The sequence below is a fragment of the Gasterosteus aculeatus genome, chromosome 16 (genome assembly GCF_964276395.1).
Source record: "Gasterosteus aculeatus chromosome 16, fGasAcu3.hap1.1, whole genome shotgun sequence".
Classification (NCBI taxonomy): domain Eukaryota; kingdom Metazoa; phylum Chordata; class Actinopteri; order Perciformes; family Gasterosteidae; genus Gasterosteus; species Gasterosteus aculeatus.
This window is the reverse complement of record NC_135704.1, coordinates 10,825,916-10,842,255: the sequence shown is the minus strand read 5'-3', so window position 1 is coordinate 10,842,255 and position 16,340 is coordinate 10,825,916. Positions and strand designations below refer to the sequence as shown.

Sequence of the window (16,340 nt, the reverse complement as noted above, 5' to 3'; positions counted from 1 at the left end):
TACTGTGACGTTGGGCATTTCCAACAATGCGGCGTGATATCTCAACCACTGCCTCGACACGCTGCCATTCATAGCAATTCCAATGGGCTATATTTAACCATCTGCATTGTTAATGGTTAGTCTGGATCGCTTCGTACCAAAACCTTCACTCCCTCCGAGTCGGAGTGAAGAATTATCCCAAAACAGCACACAAGATCTCTACCCAACAAATTGACCGGGTAGTTCTTGAAATTAATGTTTAGTCAATTGACCATCTAATTCACATGGAAGGGAATCAAGAACATTAATGTAAGACATAGAAAGAATTTGACATGCCGGTTGGTGCATAATATTGAACAATAAGACAATGGACAAAGTCAAAGTCATCATCGTATCTCATGAGATACTCATATCTCATTATGATGACTTACAGGACCTGTTTTTCAGCAGCTGACATGGGCTTCCATACATTAACCTACAAAAGATGTAGATGGATTGTGATTCACTGCACTTGTATGTGTATTTTGACCACTTCATAAAATATATATAACATGCAGTTGAATTACGGTAGTCTGCTATTATCGTAAATTGACAGCTTTAACTGTTTATTCATGACATTGGCCGTTAATTTACAAGCAAGGGATGGAAATTTAACTGTATGTTACAGTTATTATGACATACTGTAAGATACCGTTCGAAGTGCAAGGTAAATTTACAGCAATTTGTTACAGTGTAGTCCGTGACAAGCCTTTTTGGCAAAGCAGGAAGATGAATTACCCATATGCATGTCAGCAAAAGTTTAATGGGGGACAAGTTCCAACAGTTCAGCAGTTGTGTTTTGTGTCCCTTAGCTGAACATATAGGTCAGTGCACAATGGTCACTTTATATAACATCCCATCTTAAGTTACGTGGCGTACGTAACAGATGTCGTGTTTTTCAATACACATAAGAGGCGAGTTCTTAGTCACCTCCGTCCTTATTTAACTTTACATGTGTGATATGTGTGGTGTCATTCAGCTACTGTATCTTGGACAGACTCTGTAATATCTTAAGGTTACAGTTAAAATAGCTCATATCATGCAAGAAAAATTAATGGAAGTGTTTGCTGTTGTGACTTGTATTGACTGTATTAATTGATTTCCTCTACCGTAAGATTGCAGTAATACTTTTAGCTGAAAGTGCATGGCTTGTGGGGCGGCTGTGGCTGAGGGAGCACGATAGTCCTCCAATCGGAGGATTGGCAGTTGGATCAGGCCCTGTTAACCTGCATGTCCATGTCTCTTTGGGCAAGACACTTAACCCCAACTCCTGTAGCTGTGACTACAGTCTGTGAATGTTAGTTACTGATGGGCAGGTGGCACTGTGTGTGGTAGCTCCTGTCATCACCGTATGAATGGAGGTGAATGATGACATGTCAGAAAAGCACAATACAAGTACAGACCATTTAACTGATTTATTTTAAATGTAAAATAACCAGGAAACGGTGAGACATACCTTCCTGAATTAACTGAAATGAGAAGAAGATTATCTTACCTATGTGTGCTTTAGTTTTTAGGGTTTTAAGGCGTTTACTGGTTGCTAGGCAACGGGAACAGCAGAGGTAGAGCGGATGACACATGCGGTACGATCAGGAGGGACAGATCGTCCCATTTCAGGGGCCGCAGGCTTCAGCCCCTGCGATTGATGGGAGACACAGCCCAGGTATGTACCGCGAAGGCTGAATCCTAGAAAGGTGCAGCCAAACCGGTTTCCTTCCAACAATTGCGCCGCTCCCACGTGGTCACAGACCGAGCTCCCTCCTCCACTGCCTCCTCTCGAAGGAGTCGGCAAGTTTTTTTTGAGCTGCTCCCGGTTCAGGTCGTCCTGCTGCGATGGAGAACTTCAGACACTTCGTCGTGTCTCTGTCCGCCGCCCTCTTCTTCGGGGTCGCGTCCATAGTGTTCGTGGCGGTGTGGGTGAGTCACTACGGAGAAGGGGTCGCCTGGGACGGAGGAATGGCGGAGTTCAACTGGCATCCCGTGTTGGTAGTCAGCGGATATATTTTCCTCCAGGGTTTAGGTGAGTCTTTTCTCTATTGTTGCTGGAGAAAACGATCTGGGCGTTGTGTTGGAGAGATGTAACAGGTGCACGGGGGCATGAGGTTGCTGCGTCTTACAGTGTAGAAACCATAAATTAGGAGGTTTGTGTAAAATTATAAGTTTCATCTGACAACACGGCTTAGTATTTAGCCTTCCTAAAAAAAATCCACCTGTTTAAGCATGTACTTAAAAAGTAAATGACATACTGACAGCAGCAGCTTCTTATAGTGTTTACTACTACTAACTGCTGCTTTCACAGTTCCTGTCTTACATGACCTCTCTCTCGAACTATGTAATGGCAGATGCCTACTTTTTAAGTGAAACTGTGTTTAGTGTTATGCAAATAAATAATAGTAAAACATATAGTCTGACTGGCTCTTTTCTCGCAGCCATCGTTGTCTACAGAATCCCCTGGACTTGGAAGTTCAGCAAACTGACGATGAAGTTTATTCACGCCGGCTTGCACCTACTCGCCTTCATCTTCGCTGTCATCGCTATGGTGGCCGTTTTTGATTTCCACAATGCTGCCGAAATCCCCAACATGTACAGCTTGCACAGCTGGTTGGGCCTGGTAGCTTTGACACTGTTCTGTCTGCAGGTAAGTACACTCCATTTTTAAAAATTTTAAATAATGTGATGGCAATCAAAGGTCCCTGTTTGTGTTTTGCAGAACTGGTAAGTGTACTTTTAGCCAGTGGCGGCTGGTGAAATTCCTTCTTAGTAGGGTTAGCCAATCAATTTCAGTAAACATCACAGTATGATTCAATGCAAAAAAAGCCATCATACATGCATTATTACTTTGAATAAATGTTTAATATTTAACGGCAAACAGTTTAACATAATACGGACATTTTATGCAAACAATTCAGTATATTAATTATATATATATATACAATACAGTATGTGATATAACTAACATATCATGACTATTATAAATATAAAATATCAAGGGTTTCATATAATAGGGACAAATATTTTATAATCAGTGTGTTGAGGAAAGACAAACTCAAAAGCCCCACAAAACTTGAATTACACACAATGAATTATTTTGGATAAAATGTCTGTTTTTATACACGTCCTGGTTGTGTGTCCTCATCCAGCCTGCACTTCCGAAAACACGGTCAAGCACGCACGTTATTTCATGGTGTGCGTCTACACTAGCAGGCCCGTCGCGACAGGACAGGCAAACCAAGCAATTGCTTGGGGCCCCGAGCTGGCCAGGGGCCATTATCGGGATCCCCCCTCAAGGGGCCCCCTCACTGGGCGGGGGGGGGGGGGGGGGGATGCTTTATTTATATAAAGTGTGGGGGAACACTTAAACTTTATGGCTGTGCTGTGGTTCCTGTAGGTTTGCGCGCGGCGGGGGCTTGGGGGGGCCTCCATGTCCATTTTGCTTGGGGCCCCCAAATTCCTTCAAACGGCCCTGTATACTAGGACTAGGTGGCATTTTCCGTGTGTGTCCTGGTGTTCTCTGTAATTTCGTTTTTTTCTGACAAGTCCTTCATGTCCCTTTCTCCCTTATCTGTTCATACTGGATTCATTGGTTTAAAAGGTGAGCATGGGAAGCTAACTAGCTTTGGTAAACATCCCGGGTGTAGTCTCTACAGTCTCTACAGAAGCTTTGTATGTGACGCGTCACAAGACTCGCCCTGAGAGAGCGCAGCGAAGGGCTGGTGAAGGGCTGGCTCAAAGCTGAATGTATTTTAGGATGCTAAAACTGAACTATATGTCACTCATTTTATCTTTATCAGTGATTGGCTGAACTGCTTCTTAGACCCTCCTTTTGGGACCTGGCCCGAGCCCAGCTGAGACATGCAGACAGGCGGAAAGGACATGCAGGAAAACAATATATTTTGGATAGATATCTTACAAATATTACTGAGTAATATTCTCTGTTTCAAAAACACAAAAATGTACTCTTTCTAAAATGTATTTTTAATATAAGAAATAAATATTTTCTTTTTTTATGTCGCCACACGCCATGGCCCTCTATGGACCAGCCGCCACTGCTTTTAGCCCACCATCTTTAATAATATGTTTTGGGACAATGGACTGGTTCAAAACAATGCTTTGACAACAGCTTGGGTCCATGTTAAGTTCTTGTTAGCTAGTGTCCTTCACTTACTCCTCTTTAAATGCCAAGTTATAGTGCACAGCATTCTGGTTTGGTACAATACCTGAGTGGATTTTCTTTCTCCTTCAATGGGCAGCTTGTTCTTGGAGTTGGCATCTACTTGATACCAGTTACACCTGCATCCTGGCGAGCAGCGTTTATGCCCCTACATGTCTTCTCTGGCCTTTTACTCTTTGCCAGTGTAATAGCTGTATCACTCATGGGCATCACAGAGGAACTCCTTTTGGGCCTGTAAGTATTTTAAAAGTATTATATAGTTGGTAAATTAAGTTAATGTGGTACTTCAGAACATGTGTAACTTTTTAATTTTTTTTTCATCCTCACCACCAAGGGATAGTCCACAGTACAAGGACTCTCCCCCAGAGGCTATTTTTGTGAATGTTCTGGGGGTCCTCTTGGTGGTTTTTGGAGCTCTTGTCCTCTGGATTGCCACTCGAACTGCTTGGAAACGCCCCAGTGACCAGGTCCTGCATACTCTGCATACCGAAAGGGAAGGGGTCGAAAACAGCAAAGTGAGTCCAGCCATGTCTGAGCTATCTCGTGGAGCTGATGGGGAGCCGTGTGGGGATGTCAGGAGGAGGAGCGGCAATCCCTGATTACATCAGGACAGGCTCAGAGTCAAGAGTGTCTCCAGTCTCATATGTGCGTACTCAGGAATCAGGAACATTTATTGCCAAAATATATTAGACATACGAGACATTTGACATGGCGGTACACAGCAAACTTCAGAGAGTTAAATTGACTCTGTGAGATTCAATTTGAATCCTAAGCTGGTGTTTATGTTGTCCCAATCTTGTCAGTGTTAAATCAACACTCAACAAAGTGTTAACAATTTAACTCAGAAATATCAAAAATATATCTGCTCAGTGTTAAATACACTCTACGTAGAGTTAAACCCAACCCAGAGACACTAGTGTACAGTTACATTTCAAACCTATTTGAAAGTTAATGTAACTCTACTAAGTGTCGCAAATAAATCTGATCAGTGTTAAATACCAAATAAATACACTATGTAGAGTTAAAAACCCAAGTCCTTGACACTGGATAATGACTCCAGCTCTTTCGTACAATTGACTCTGTAACAGTTGAATCAACATTTTGCAGTGTGATTTCAAATGCAACTCTGAAAAATTAACTTTAATAATTTTGCTGTGTAGGTGCATAACAACAGACAGTAAGACAATGGACAACAAGACAGATAAGATCACATAGTTCAAGAAAATGGCATGTTCAATTTACAAACTTACAATTTAACTCTACGGAATAACATATAAGGCTATGGGCTAGGGGGATATACAATAGACAATTTAAAAATAAAGGATAATAAGGAATTTAAATTAAGAAGCATGAGCATGATAACCATACTGCATGATAACCATACTGTACCATACTGTACCAAGCTCTCTCACAATCTACATTAGTCAGAGGAGGTAAAAATTAGGCCAATTATTCATGCTGATTATTCTTTATATGACTTTATCATGTGCAGTTTGAAGTATGTATTGGATTTTGTTTGTATTAGTTTCCCCTTGTATTGGTTTTTCTTCAAAATCTATTGTAAGCAAATGCAAATACTTCTTAATTACTTCATAATAAGATTCATGTACTTCTTAATTACTTCATAATAAGATTCAAGTGATGTGGCAATTCTCTTTGTTGACATACGCTGCAAATATTTAGGTTGTTTGAATACTCCTAAGTCCTTTGCATTGTCATATCTGCGTCTTGGATTTTTTCACACCACATCTTTTACAATAAATATATTTTCTTTGTTCCCGTTCTTATGAATACATTAATCACCACTGCGCTTTCCGTTTACTTCTTAAAACCCTTCGGAGACTAGCAGATCCCAATTGGGGCCCAAACAAGCCAGAACCAGGTCAGAACCAGTGCCATAATATTGACTGTTTTTTCAACAGTAACATATAAACTGATTGTCACACATTACAGCACTTACCCCCATGAAAAGAAATTGTACACATAGACAAAGTAATTACAGAGTTTTGTATTTCACTTTTTATCATGGGTGTGCCATTTTCGGAGCAGAGGCCAAAAACAGAGGCTAGTCTGCAAAAGGTTGGCAAAAGTAGTATTTTTCCATACAGTCACAAAATGAGCCACTTATACACAGAGGTGGGCACTATTTCCATTACTTGTATTTGAAATACGTATTTCAATTACTTCAGAGTATTTTGTCATTTGTATTTGAAAGGGCCGATAAAAAAATCAAACTTCATGTGTTACAAAATACTTAAAATATTTAAAATACTCAAAATACTTTCTCCACCAATCAAAAATCTACACAAGTTCAGTCTTCAGATCTTAAAGTTCAACAGATTGTCTGTCAAGGTAAATATTTTATCTCATGTCAACTAGGTTGATGTATAATTGATGTCTGGGTAGCCTATTGTATGTGCATGCTGAGTGTTGATTTCAAGCTAACATGGTAATGAGACTGCTGTCTAGGCTATGACTAGGTTTAGCAATTTAATTCATCACTCGAGTAGCCAGCTATAGGAAGAGGGAGATTGGGAGCTTGTATGTTCATCATAACCGTATCAAGAGACGTCTGACCATCTTACTCTTGCAGATCATGTAACGTTAGTTACATGTAACGTTAGTTCACAGCGGGCTATGACAGTAAATGTCCATTTGTTAAAAACATTTAAAAAACATCAAATATCCAATTCATTTTATTTAAAAGGCATATTATGAAAGTGTTCTTTATTTTAGTATTTGTTTTATTATTTCGTGCATTGTAAAGTTGGCCAGGTAGGCAACATGTCGCTTTAAAACCAGTTGTAAACAGGTCTTTAACTGGTTTTAATTCTATATTTTTGTATTGTATCATATTTTGTTACATTTTCTGGCCGCAGTATTTTGGAATACCCATCCAATTTTATTTGAGGGGTATTTTTTTTAAATCAAAATACATTTTGATGTTTTTTACCCATCTCTGCTTAAACATTAAGCACACGACGCTCAACGTTATTCTCTATATTTCACCTGTGACCGCGCAGCCACGTCAAAGCGAAGCGCTCCCTTTTGTCTCCTCTCGGCGCCTGTATTTGTATCGGCAGCGCGTTTGTTTTGGCTGTTTGTAGTCATTTGGTGTCGGGTCGAAAACCTGCTTCAAGGTTTGTAATCTAGACATCAATGTCTAACTGTTTGTAGTGTCACGCAGTCGTGACATGTCTTCTTATATTCGTCGCTGTATTTGCATACCAACTTGTTTCTTCATCGGACAGTCAGCAGAGTTTAAAGCGTATGACGGCACTGCGGTCCGGGGTTGACGTTAAACTGGTGTAACGTTAGCTAGCCGCTAACAATAAAGCGAGCACCCTCGATCTAAAGTCAACAATAAAGGGTGGTTTGGTTTAGTGTTTTGTGGTAGCAACACAATTTCCTCTGATGCGAACCAAAAATATGAAACTGCGCATGGTTCAATAAGTAAGTACGTTACATGTTGTACAAGAAGCATCGCTGTGCTAGCTCTGTAGCCTGTGAGTATAAGGAAGGCTAGCAGCGGCAGAGGCCAGGCGGATGCGAACGTTGGATGCTTCGTAAGAAACCGGTGCGATTAGTAAAATTGAGCTCTATATCAAAGTAGAACAGGCTTGTTTGAACGAGTATACTTCAAGCGAATAATAGCTCGGTTTAAGCGAATTAAAAGACTGACAGGATAACCCGATGCTAAGCTAACTGAGTGCTAACGGTTGTACCAACCGGTAGGGTGCGGCTCTCCGCGGTCGAGCTGACAATGACTGGTCAGCCGGGGTGTTGTTTTAATCCAGTTTAATTCCACTGGAAGCATTTGTGTCCAAAGAGTTTAACTCACTCAGCTGCAGAGAGGACGGAAAACCCCGCTGGACGATACTTTTGACAGCTAGCATTAGCTCAGGTCGGTCAGCTAATTAGCTTTGCTGTGCAAGGTGGTGCTGAAGCTGAGAGCATCAACAGCAAGAAGATATCTAACTTTTATTACAATTTTAAAGACTTCATTCGTCAGTTGACAGTGCTTATAAAATGAGGCTACTCCACCACAAGGACGCCATTGATGCTTGGGTTTTGTTTTATATTTTTGACCTAAAATGCAATATTTTCCAATGTATTCTAAACGGAACACAAAGGCAAAGAAAATATGTTGTTTGAACAGAGCTGAGGCATCATGTCGGACAAAAGTGAGCTGAAAGCAGAGCTTGAAAGGAAGAAACAACGCCTGGCACAAATCCGAGAGGAGAAGAAAAGGAAGGAGGAGGAGCGGAAGAAACAAGCGGTATGTGTAACATCTTGTAAATGCTTTTAGTGATCTCTTATATTGAATAAAAACAGCCGTGAGCACAGTGAGCATCGCAAAAATAATTAGCTGAAATTCTACCAATTTTGTTTTTGAGTTCCAGTAGTCCAGATGGTGCAATAAATCCTAAATGACAAATATTTATTTCCTGTTAGTTAAGTTAGTTTATATTTGATCACAGAAATAGCTGAGACATTAATTTTTTTTTAAGTACCCAGGATATGTGCATTTTGAGAATGTTTGTTTACTTATCTCTTTTTCATAATTATGTCATCAAGGATTTTACATTTGTGCTGTTCATACTTCCATACATGTTTTATTTATTGATGATCTAAGATGTCAAACTAAAGTCTAAAAATCTTAATAAAAACGTAATAATCTTCAGGGTAGATTTCTTTGGTGAAAACCCAGACTTTCATTCATTCACAGGCCTCAAATTAAGTCCAGCCTTTAGGCGGCTTCTTTTTCCAAAAATCTATTTTCTTCTAAGTTGTGTACAGTTTGTTGTCTGAGATCGGACCAATGTATTGTGGGTATTTAGAAATGTAATGAATGAACGATGTTGCTCTGATTTCAGGCAGACCAATTGAAAGAAGCCGCACATCACCAAGATGATTCTGACCTGGAGAAAAAAAGACGCGAGGCTGAGGCTATTCTACAGAGTATGGGCATAACCGCAGATGCCCCTGTTGGTAAGTTGTACATGAACACTAGTGTGATATTTGCTTTTAAATGATGTAACCATTGTCAAAATGACAAAACAAACTTGTAGCGAGGCTTCCCAGAGTTCCGAGGGACTTTTAGGGCACTGACGCTTTATCATCAGCAGGTGGCAGAAGAGATCCACGAGAAAATCCTAATTCTCTCAGGAGGCTGAAAAACAACAAAACACAAATGAAAAAAAACACATTGATGAAGACAAAGTCAGTGTAATTGTGGTAGTGAAACATCTTTACGAATATGTGCTAATCCTAATTTAACTTGTTTTGCTACTAATATAAAGGCTTTACACACGTAACATGCAGCGTCATAAAATCTACCGTGGGATTAATATCATTCAGCGTGGGTTCTGTCTGTGCTTTGTTGTGACTGTCTTCCCACTGTAACAGATGAAATATTGTCTGTCTCGCTATGTAGTCCCTCCTCCGATCTCTCCAACGACCAAATCAGCGGGTACACCAAGTGAGGCCGGGAGCCAAGACTCTGACGGTGCCGTGGGACCCAGGTACGCACGCACGCACACACACACACACACTCACACTCTCTCCTCAGGAACCGATTGAATAACAACATTTTTTCACAGCTAGCACATTACAAGTGTGGTACAATGTCAATATGCTTATTTACGACTATGTATCCACTTGAAGCCAAATATTTAAATGCCTTGTTGAGCTTTGTATGTCTTTCCAGAAAGGTTTGTGCTCATTCATCCTAAATGGCTTCATCACTTTTAACCCTGGGAAAAAAGGCGAGAAATATATCTTAAGCATTGCACAAAGCACATCTAAAATCCTTTTGGAAAGTCCCATACCATTGCTGTGAATAATGTCAAGTTTATGCTAACGGAGAGCATGTTTATGTAATCTGTGTGCCATTGAATTAAGAACGATCCTAAATTAACAATAAAACAGCAGGCTGTTGTGATGCCTGGGGGACTTTTTAACCCCTAATTATACCCCCTTCCCTGGGCTGAAATTCAAGCTCCCCCCAGTGTCCCATCAGGCCCAGGGAGCTGTTCCCCCTACGTGTTGACTCATTTCCCTCGCCAGCATTGCCATTTCCTACACACATGGAGGTCATGTTTTCTCCCTCAGGGTTCTCTCTCTCTCTCTCTCTCTGTCTCTCTCACTCCCCCCACTCTCTCTCTCTCTCTCTCTCTCTCTCTCTCTCTCTCTCTCTCTCTCTCTCTCTCTCTCTCTCTCTCTCTCTCTCTCTCTCTCTCTCTCTCTCTCTCTCTCTCTCTCTGCTTCTCTGTCAGCGCAACACTCTCAGCCTTTGGTGTGACACTGTTAAGGTTGTATAAGCCCTGCAGGACGCACATTACACCCTGTGGCATCTCCCTCTGAGAGGCGGTGTGTCCATGCATTCTACGCAGATATGCACTTCCATATCTGAGTGGTGTTCAGGCAGATCCGAGAAAACACAAAACAAAGGTCCGGTTTTAGGTTTGTTTTGATAAGACGGAGATGTATGAGATTTGTGACCTAGGATCCGATCAGCATGTTGTGTGCCATAATGCTAATAATATTTCCTCTCCACATGTGTGCTCTCTCTCTCTCTCTCACTAATGCTGCCTTGTTGCTGTGACACTAACCAGGACTCTGCACTGGGACTCTGACCCGTCCACTCTCCAACTTCACTCTGATTCTGAGCCGGGGTACTGGACACTCTCTTCTCTCCTTTTCTGGTCATTTCCCCTTCTCTCAATCTATGGCATGACGACTGTGTCTTCCAAAGTCATTACTTGGTCAAAGGAGTCCAAACCTTCAAGTCACTCAAGGATGGGCCGACAAAACCTTTGTAATTAATTTGATCGGAAGTTGTTGCCATCCCACAAAGCACTCATTTACTAACTTACTTTCACTTGTAAGGAGGTGACAAATATTACAAAACCAGATGAGGATGATAGCAGAATGTCTGTTTTGTATGTTTGTTTTTTTTACCAAGTAAAATCATTACTTTTCCTGGTGACGTTGACCTGTGCAAAGTTTGAGTTGTTCTGTGCTTTTAGGCGTGGAACTCCGAAGCTCGGAATGGCCAAAATCACACAAGTGGACTTCCCTCCCCGTGAGACTGTGTCCTACACCAAAGAAACCCAGACACCTGTCGTGACTCAGCAAAAAGAAGGTGATTCTCTGATATTATTATGTGAGAAATGGACAAAAGATGAATCAAATATGTGGATGCAGTAAAGAATGTTGTGCTCAATTGAGGTGTGTCGCGTCTTTGCTCAAAAAAGTTTTGCTCTGCTGCAAGAACTGTGCAGCGCAATTATGGATTATGGGGGTCGCAGGCTGCGTGAGTGAACAAGTGGGAGCCGGAAGTGAATAACAAGTGAAGGGGATTTTATTTGAGATGAAAGATTGAATCCAGTCTAGCCGCTGACCTCACAACCAACTGCGCTTTGGTATAATTAATGGGCAGGATGAGACAACCAGTGACAGAAAGGAGAAATGCGATTTAGGGGAAAGATATGAAGCGCGGCACATATTACTGCCTCTGAAGCATGTAGATGTGCATGTACTTGCACCACTGAAGCGTTCATGCCGTCTGCAAGAACATATTTGTGCTGCTACCAACACCACATGTTGAACACATGCTCCATAAAATATGCAAGACTTGTGGGCATGCTGCGTGTCCGTGGTTGATTTATGTAACGACAGATGGCGAATAATCTGCACGACTGAAATCCTAATTAGTTCTTCTTGGATTTTTTTTAAGAAGCATGCAAATCATTCTACAAAAACTCCTAACTACAACTCTGGGCCCGTGGCTGTCTTTTTTAGCCATTTCTTCAATCTATTCGCATCAGCTAACACGTCTTTTTAAGCATCAGATTTTTAAACCGCGTACAGACTTGTTGATTGCCGTCCCCCTTGGGTGATGTGCAGTAAATCGGGGGGTGGCGAGCGGGATGGAATTGTGTGATTTTGTGTGAAAACAATGAGCAGAGCTATTGAAGGATGAAGGAGCATCCCCTCTCTTCCTCGTTGCTCTTTACTCTGAACTCTACTGAGCATTGCAAGACTGTGTTAAACAACGGTGCTTTCTGCCAGCTGTTCAACACAAGGCCCCCTTTCCCCCCTCTCTGCCACTATGTAATCATTTCATCAACTCCCTCGCTTCCCTGTCTTCTCCCTTCACCGAACAGGCACATAACAAAACACACTCAGTGACATTGTGCATTTTCACACCATCACTTCTGGCACTCTATGAGACGGCATCCCCTTCACAGCCTGCTCCCCATGGTGCATTTCTGATGTGTGGGGTGGCGTCGGGCCTGTTCTCTGATTGAGCAATTTATGGTGTTGTCAAAAGGAGGCAACGGCGGCACACTCTCAAGGTCAGCAGGCGGTGGCATTAGAGGGTCCGCTGCAGGCCGAGGGTCCCCCACAGGGTGTGCGAGGCATCTCGGGGGGGGGGGAAGGAGGAAAAGATTTCAGATTTGATGTCACCTGCCATGTTGACCCAAAGAGAAGGAGGAAAAAAGAATCTCTGAGCAGTCAAGGAGAAGGCATCAGTGGGTTACACGGTTTGTTTGTTATTAATGCGGAAATCTCCTCGCACATCTCTGACTGTTAATTCATTCATTTCTATTTGCCAAGTTTGTGACCATGGGAAAGCATGCAAACATTTTTTTTAAGCCTTGAGTGTCCTCAGGAAATATGTTGATTTAATCCATCAGACTGGTGAATGTGGTACACTCCGAATGCACTAGTAGGTAATGCGCAGCATCAGCATGCATTCTTCAACAATGGGCTGTAATTATGGAATAAGATATTGTGTGAGGTTGGGAGGGTCAGGATTAGGAGTATGCAGAAATGTAATTGAATGTGATTTATTTTAATCACTCTAAATTAAAAGGCAGGTCAAAACTTTTTAGCACAAAAAGCCCTTGATGGCCTTTTTAGTTTGAAGTGTCACTTGTAAATGTGGTCAGCTCTTATGCACTTGAAGATTAAAACTGTTAAATATCTATTGTATCCCTCTGCCACGCGGTAGCTGATCATTTAAATGGAAAATATAGTGTTTCCTCCATTTTGTATAGTTTGAGTACCTTTACAACCTTGGTATTTGATCTGTGATTGACACTTTTCCGCAGGAGGAGAGCGCTGGTTTTCTCGTCAGAGATGGGTAACCATGATGCAGAAGTTGAAAACAATACTCTCCTGTTTCACAGATGACCAAGTCTTGAATGGTGTTATCGGATTGACAGCGGTCTGTTTTTTCTTTGCCTTGCAGCCAAATGCACAACACGGCTGCACACAACCAAAAAGGTTGATGGTTGGATCTCTGAAATGCCTTTTGCAAGCTGTGGTTGGAGTTACTTATTCCTGGGAACAAGAAGTGATAGTGTGTGTGTGTGTGTGTGTGTGTGTGTTTTGTCTGTGGGTGTATATAGGGACATATAGAAAGTGGAAAACACCTGCAGAGGAACCAGTACATCGCTGGGTGCCTACCGTGTTTGCATTAATATGTTGTCCATTGACTAGGACCCCCCCCCCCCCCCCTGTCGATCTGACTCCTCCCCCTCCAGAAAAAAGCTTTTATTTCTTAAGTGGTACAAAAGCCATCATTGCGCCTGCTTTGAGAGAAGGTGTCAGTGTATGGGACATCGGTGATCTGGGTGAATTCTGTTAAATGCAACCCCCCGCCCCCGCCTCCCATCCCTCAGCCTTCCTCCACAACCCATCAGCCTTACTACCCCCCCGCGTCCCCCCGCTCCCCCCAGCGGGGTCAGCAGGATCACTAGCTTTTCTCCAAATGGCCATTTTGTCTGGCAGGTGCATTATACCCTTTATTTTCAGATTGTCTATCCGCTCCTAATGCCGGGCAGGTTGATTGCTCTGGCTGCCTCGCCAGGGAAAGGGCTGACGAGCGCGGCCGGGACTAAGCTGAAAGGCGGTGATTACTGTTTTCCTCTAAGCCTGATTGAGGCCCTCGAAGGGAACGATTTTAACCTTCTCCTGTTGGTTGCCGGCTCTGGCCCGTACATGGAAATGGCTCGTGTCATCAACCCGGTTCGGTAAACTCATCAGTATACCCGATAGCCTTCTTCCCCCAAACCTCCGTCTGAGGAAAAAGGGGATGAATCACTTTATAGACAAAGTGACAGATGACATTATCATTTAGATTATCGCCGTAGGAAGGAAATTCTGGCACGCGGTGCTGTCGTCTTAGATTAACCATCAGGCGTAGACCCAGATGAATGCTGGTAGGAACCAGGCGAGTGTTTCCTGTCTCCTCATGAATCTGTTTTGTCCTGCTTTTGCTATTCTTTTTTCTTTTTTTGCATTGAAAGCACAGGCTCTGTACTGTCTCCAGGAGATGTGTTCTTGAAAAAGTGCGTTTGTCTCCTTTTGAGGTAGAACCGGTGTGCAGTTCGCCAGCTGGTCCGCCCCGTATTTTGCGGTGCATTCTCTGAGGTTGAATAGGAGTCGCAGGACCTCCTGCCAGGATGGTAATTGCACAGGCTTGCTGTTCAGGGAGAAGCTTGTCTCGGGGCGGCCAGGCGGAAAAAAAACCCTCTGTGCCATCCCCATGCCACCTCTGAAGAGCAGGAGACAATCCCCCGGCATCACCATCTGCTTTCGCACCCTGCCGTCATCTGGTCGGACCAATGGGACGGGGCCGCCGGGCAGCTGCTCCACCCCGCTGCCCCGTGGCCTAGAAGGGGGCAACCTGCCACTGGGACACAGAGGAAACGGCTACACTGACAGCTAGACATTCCCATTGAATGGCCAGAGTCTCATTAACAGTTGGAAAAGACAGGGGTCCCTATGACAACAAGACACCCGCTGCGCTGTGTCCCTTCAGCACAAATGACAAACTTCCCTGCTTTTAAGAGGAGCAGGTCCGTCTTTGAAAGGCGACATTGTGCTGACAAACCAAACAAATGTAAGGCAGAGATACAAAATCAGTCCCTCGCTGTCTCCATAATCACTGCGTGGAGCGTTTATTGAAAAAAGGAAATAATGGAGGTGAAAGACGTGGTGACCAAAAGGTGCAAAACGTTTATACAGGCGTTTTATTGCTCCTCGTCTGAAAGCGGCTGCTTGGATTTAAATTCTATTCCCAATTTACATTTGAGGTTTAGGCAAACTGTATTTGAAAAAAAATACGTAGGAATATGTTGTTTCCGAGACCTGTTGTATGCAACCAAACCGTATTCCCCATTGTTTAACATGTAAACATTTAACATCCACTTTCTGATCCACAGAGGAAGAAGAAGAGGAAGAAAGTGCTCCACCTCAGCCGGTATTGGAGACTCAGACTGAGAAACCGGACCAAAAAGTGGAGGAGGAAGGTACCTTACTACCACTGATGATGCAGACCTACATTACAAATGCAGCCACTTTGCTTCTTCTGTTTTTTTTTATAGTAGTTGCAGCAGCGTTTTCACATTTCCGTTTGCATTTGTCCTTTGCAGCGCCCCCCCACGAGCTGACCGAGGAGGAAAAACTCCAGATCTTGCACTCGGAAGAGTTTGTGAACTTCTTCGACCACACCACTCGCATTGTTGAGCGGGCCCTGTCGGAGCACGTGGACCTCTTCTTCGACTACAGCGGGCGCGACCTGGAGGAGAAGGAGGGGTAGCAATACAGCGACCAGTCTGTTCGGAGAGAAAAGAACACGCCTAATTGGTATCGAAGGAGTGTTCGTATTGATTTGTGGTGCTTTTGTTTTCACCAGTGAAATCCAGGCCGGAACAAAGCTCTCTGTCAACAGGCAGTTCTTGGATGAGCGCTGGTCCAAGCATCGCGTTGTCACCTGCCTGGACTGGTCCCTCCAGGTCTCTTTTTTTCTTTTTCTTCTTCTACTAATTGAACCAGCGATTGAATATACTTCTCAGAGCTGCAATTGGAAGTTGTTTGCAATCATCAAAATGTCAATCCCCAAAACTCAATTTGTCATGTTAAAATAAAAGTCACAAGTGTTGCTTATTGGCTGTTGAAACAACTTAACTTTGCGCAGCCATAATGCTTTATGATTGACAGCAGTTACTTTTCGCCACGAGTCCCTCGGGAAAAGTAAGTTATGTCCCACACGTTGTCACTCAGAGGCCGTAATGATTTGTTTCCTTTGGTGTCTGAGGTCATTTAATGCATGATTGTGCAATGACTTTTGACA

At 42.9% G+C, this 16,340-nt stretch overlaps 2 protein-coding genes across 5 annotated transcripts in view; both read left to right on the top strand.

Moving 5' to 3' along the window:
* The first annotated feature begins 1,576 nt into the window (after window positions 1-1,576).
* Window positions 1,577-5,965, top strand: LOC120833664 (plasma membrane ascorbate-dependent reductase CYBRD1). Its single transcript, XM_040201003.2, has 4 exons — window positions 1,577-2,038; window positions 2,448-2,656; window positions 4,269-4,423; window positions 4,524-5,965. Exons 1-4 carry the CDS (start codon window positions 1,852-1,854, stop codon window positions 4,786-4,788), a joined length of 816 nt encoding a protein of 271 aa, XP_040056937.2. The 5' UTR covers window positions 1,577-1,851; the 3' UTR covers window positions 4,789-5,965.
* A 1,234-nt stretch (window positions 5,966-7,199) lies between these two features.
* dync1i2a (dynein, cytoplasmic 1, intermediate chain 2a) overlaps window positions 7,200-16,340 on the top strand; it is a 15,118-nt gene continuing 5,977 nt past the window's right edge. The window contains exons 1-9 of one of the 4 annotated variants that reach the window (XM_040201182.2): window positions 7,200-7,329; window positions 8,349-8,468; window positions 9,067-9,181; window positions 9,627-9,714; window positions 10,807-10,866; window positions 11,221-11,336; window positions 15,430-15,516; window positions 15,640-15,802; window positions 15,903-16,002. In XM_040201182.2, coding sequence (XP_040057116.1) covers window positions 8,361-8,468; window positions 9,067-9,181; window positions 9,627-9,714; window positions 10,807-10,866; window positions 11,221-11,336; window positions 15,430-15,516; window positions 15,640-15,802; window positions 15,903-16,002 — 837 coding nt within the window. In that variant the 5' untranslated portion in view covers window positions 7,200-7,329; window positions 8,349-8,360. Of the gene's footprint in view, window positions 7,643-8,348; window positions 8,469-9,066; window positions 9,182-9,626; window positions 9,715-10,806; window positions 10,867-11,220; window positions 11,337-15,429; window positions 15,517-15,639; window positions 15,803-15,902; window positions 16,003-16,340 lie in introns of all 4 variants that reach the window. The other 3 variants (XM_078091085.1, XM_040201183.2, XM_040201184.2) reach the window with 3 other exon arrangements.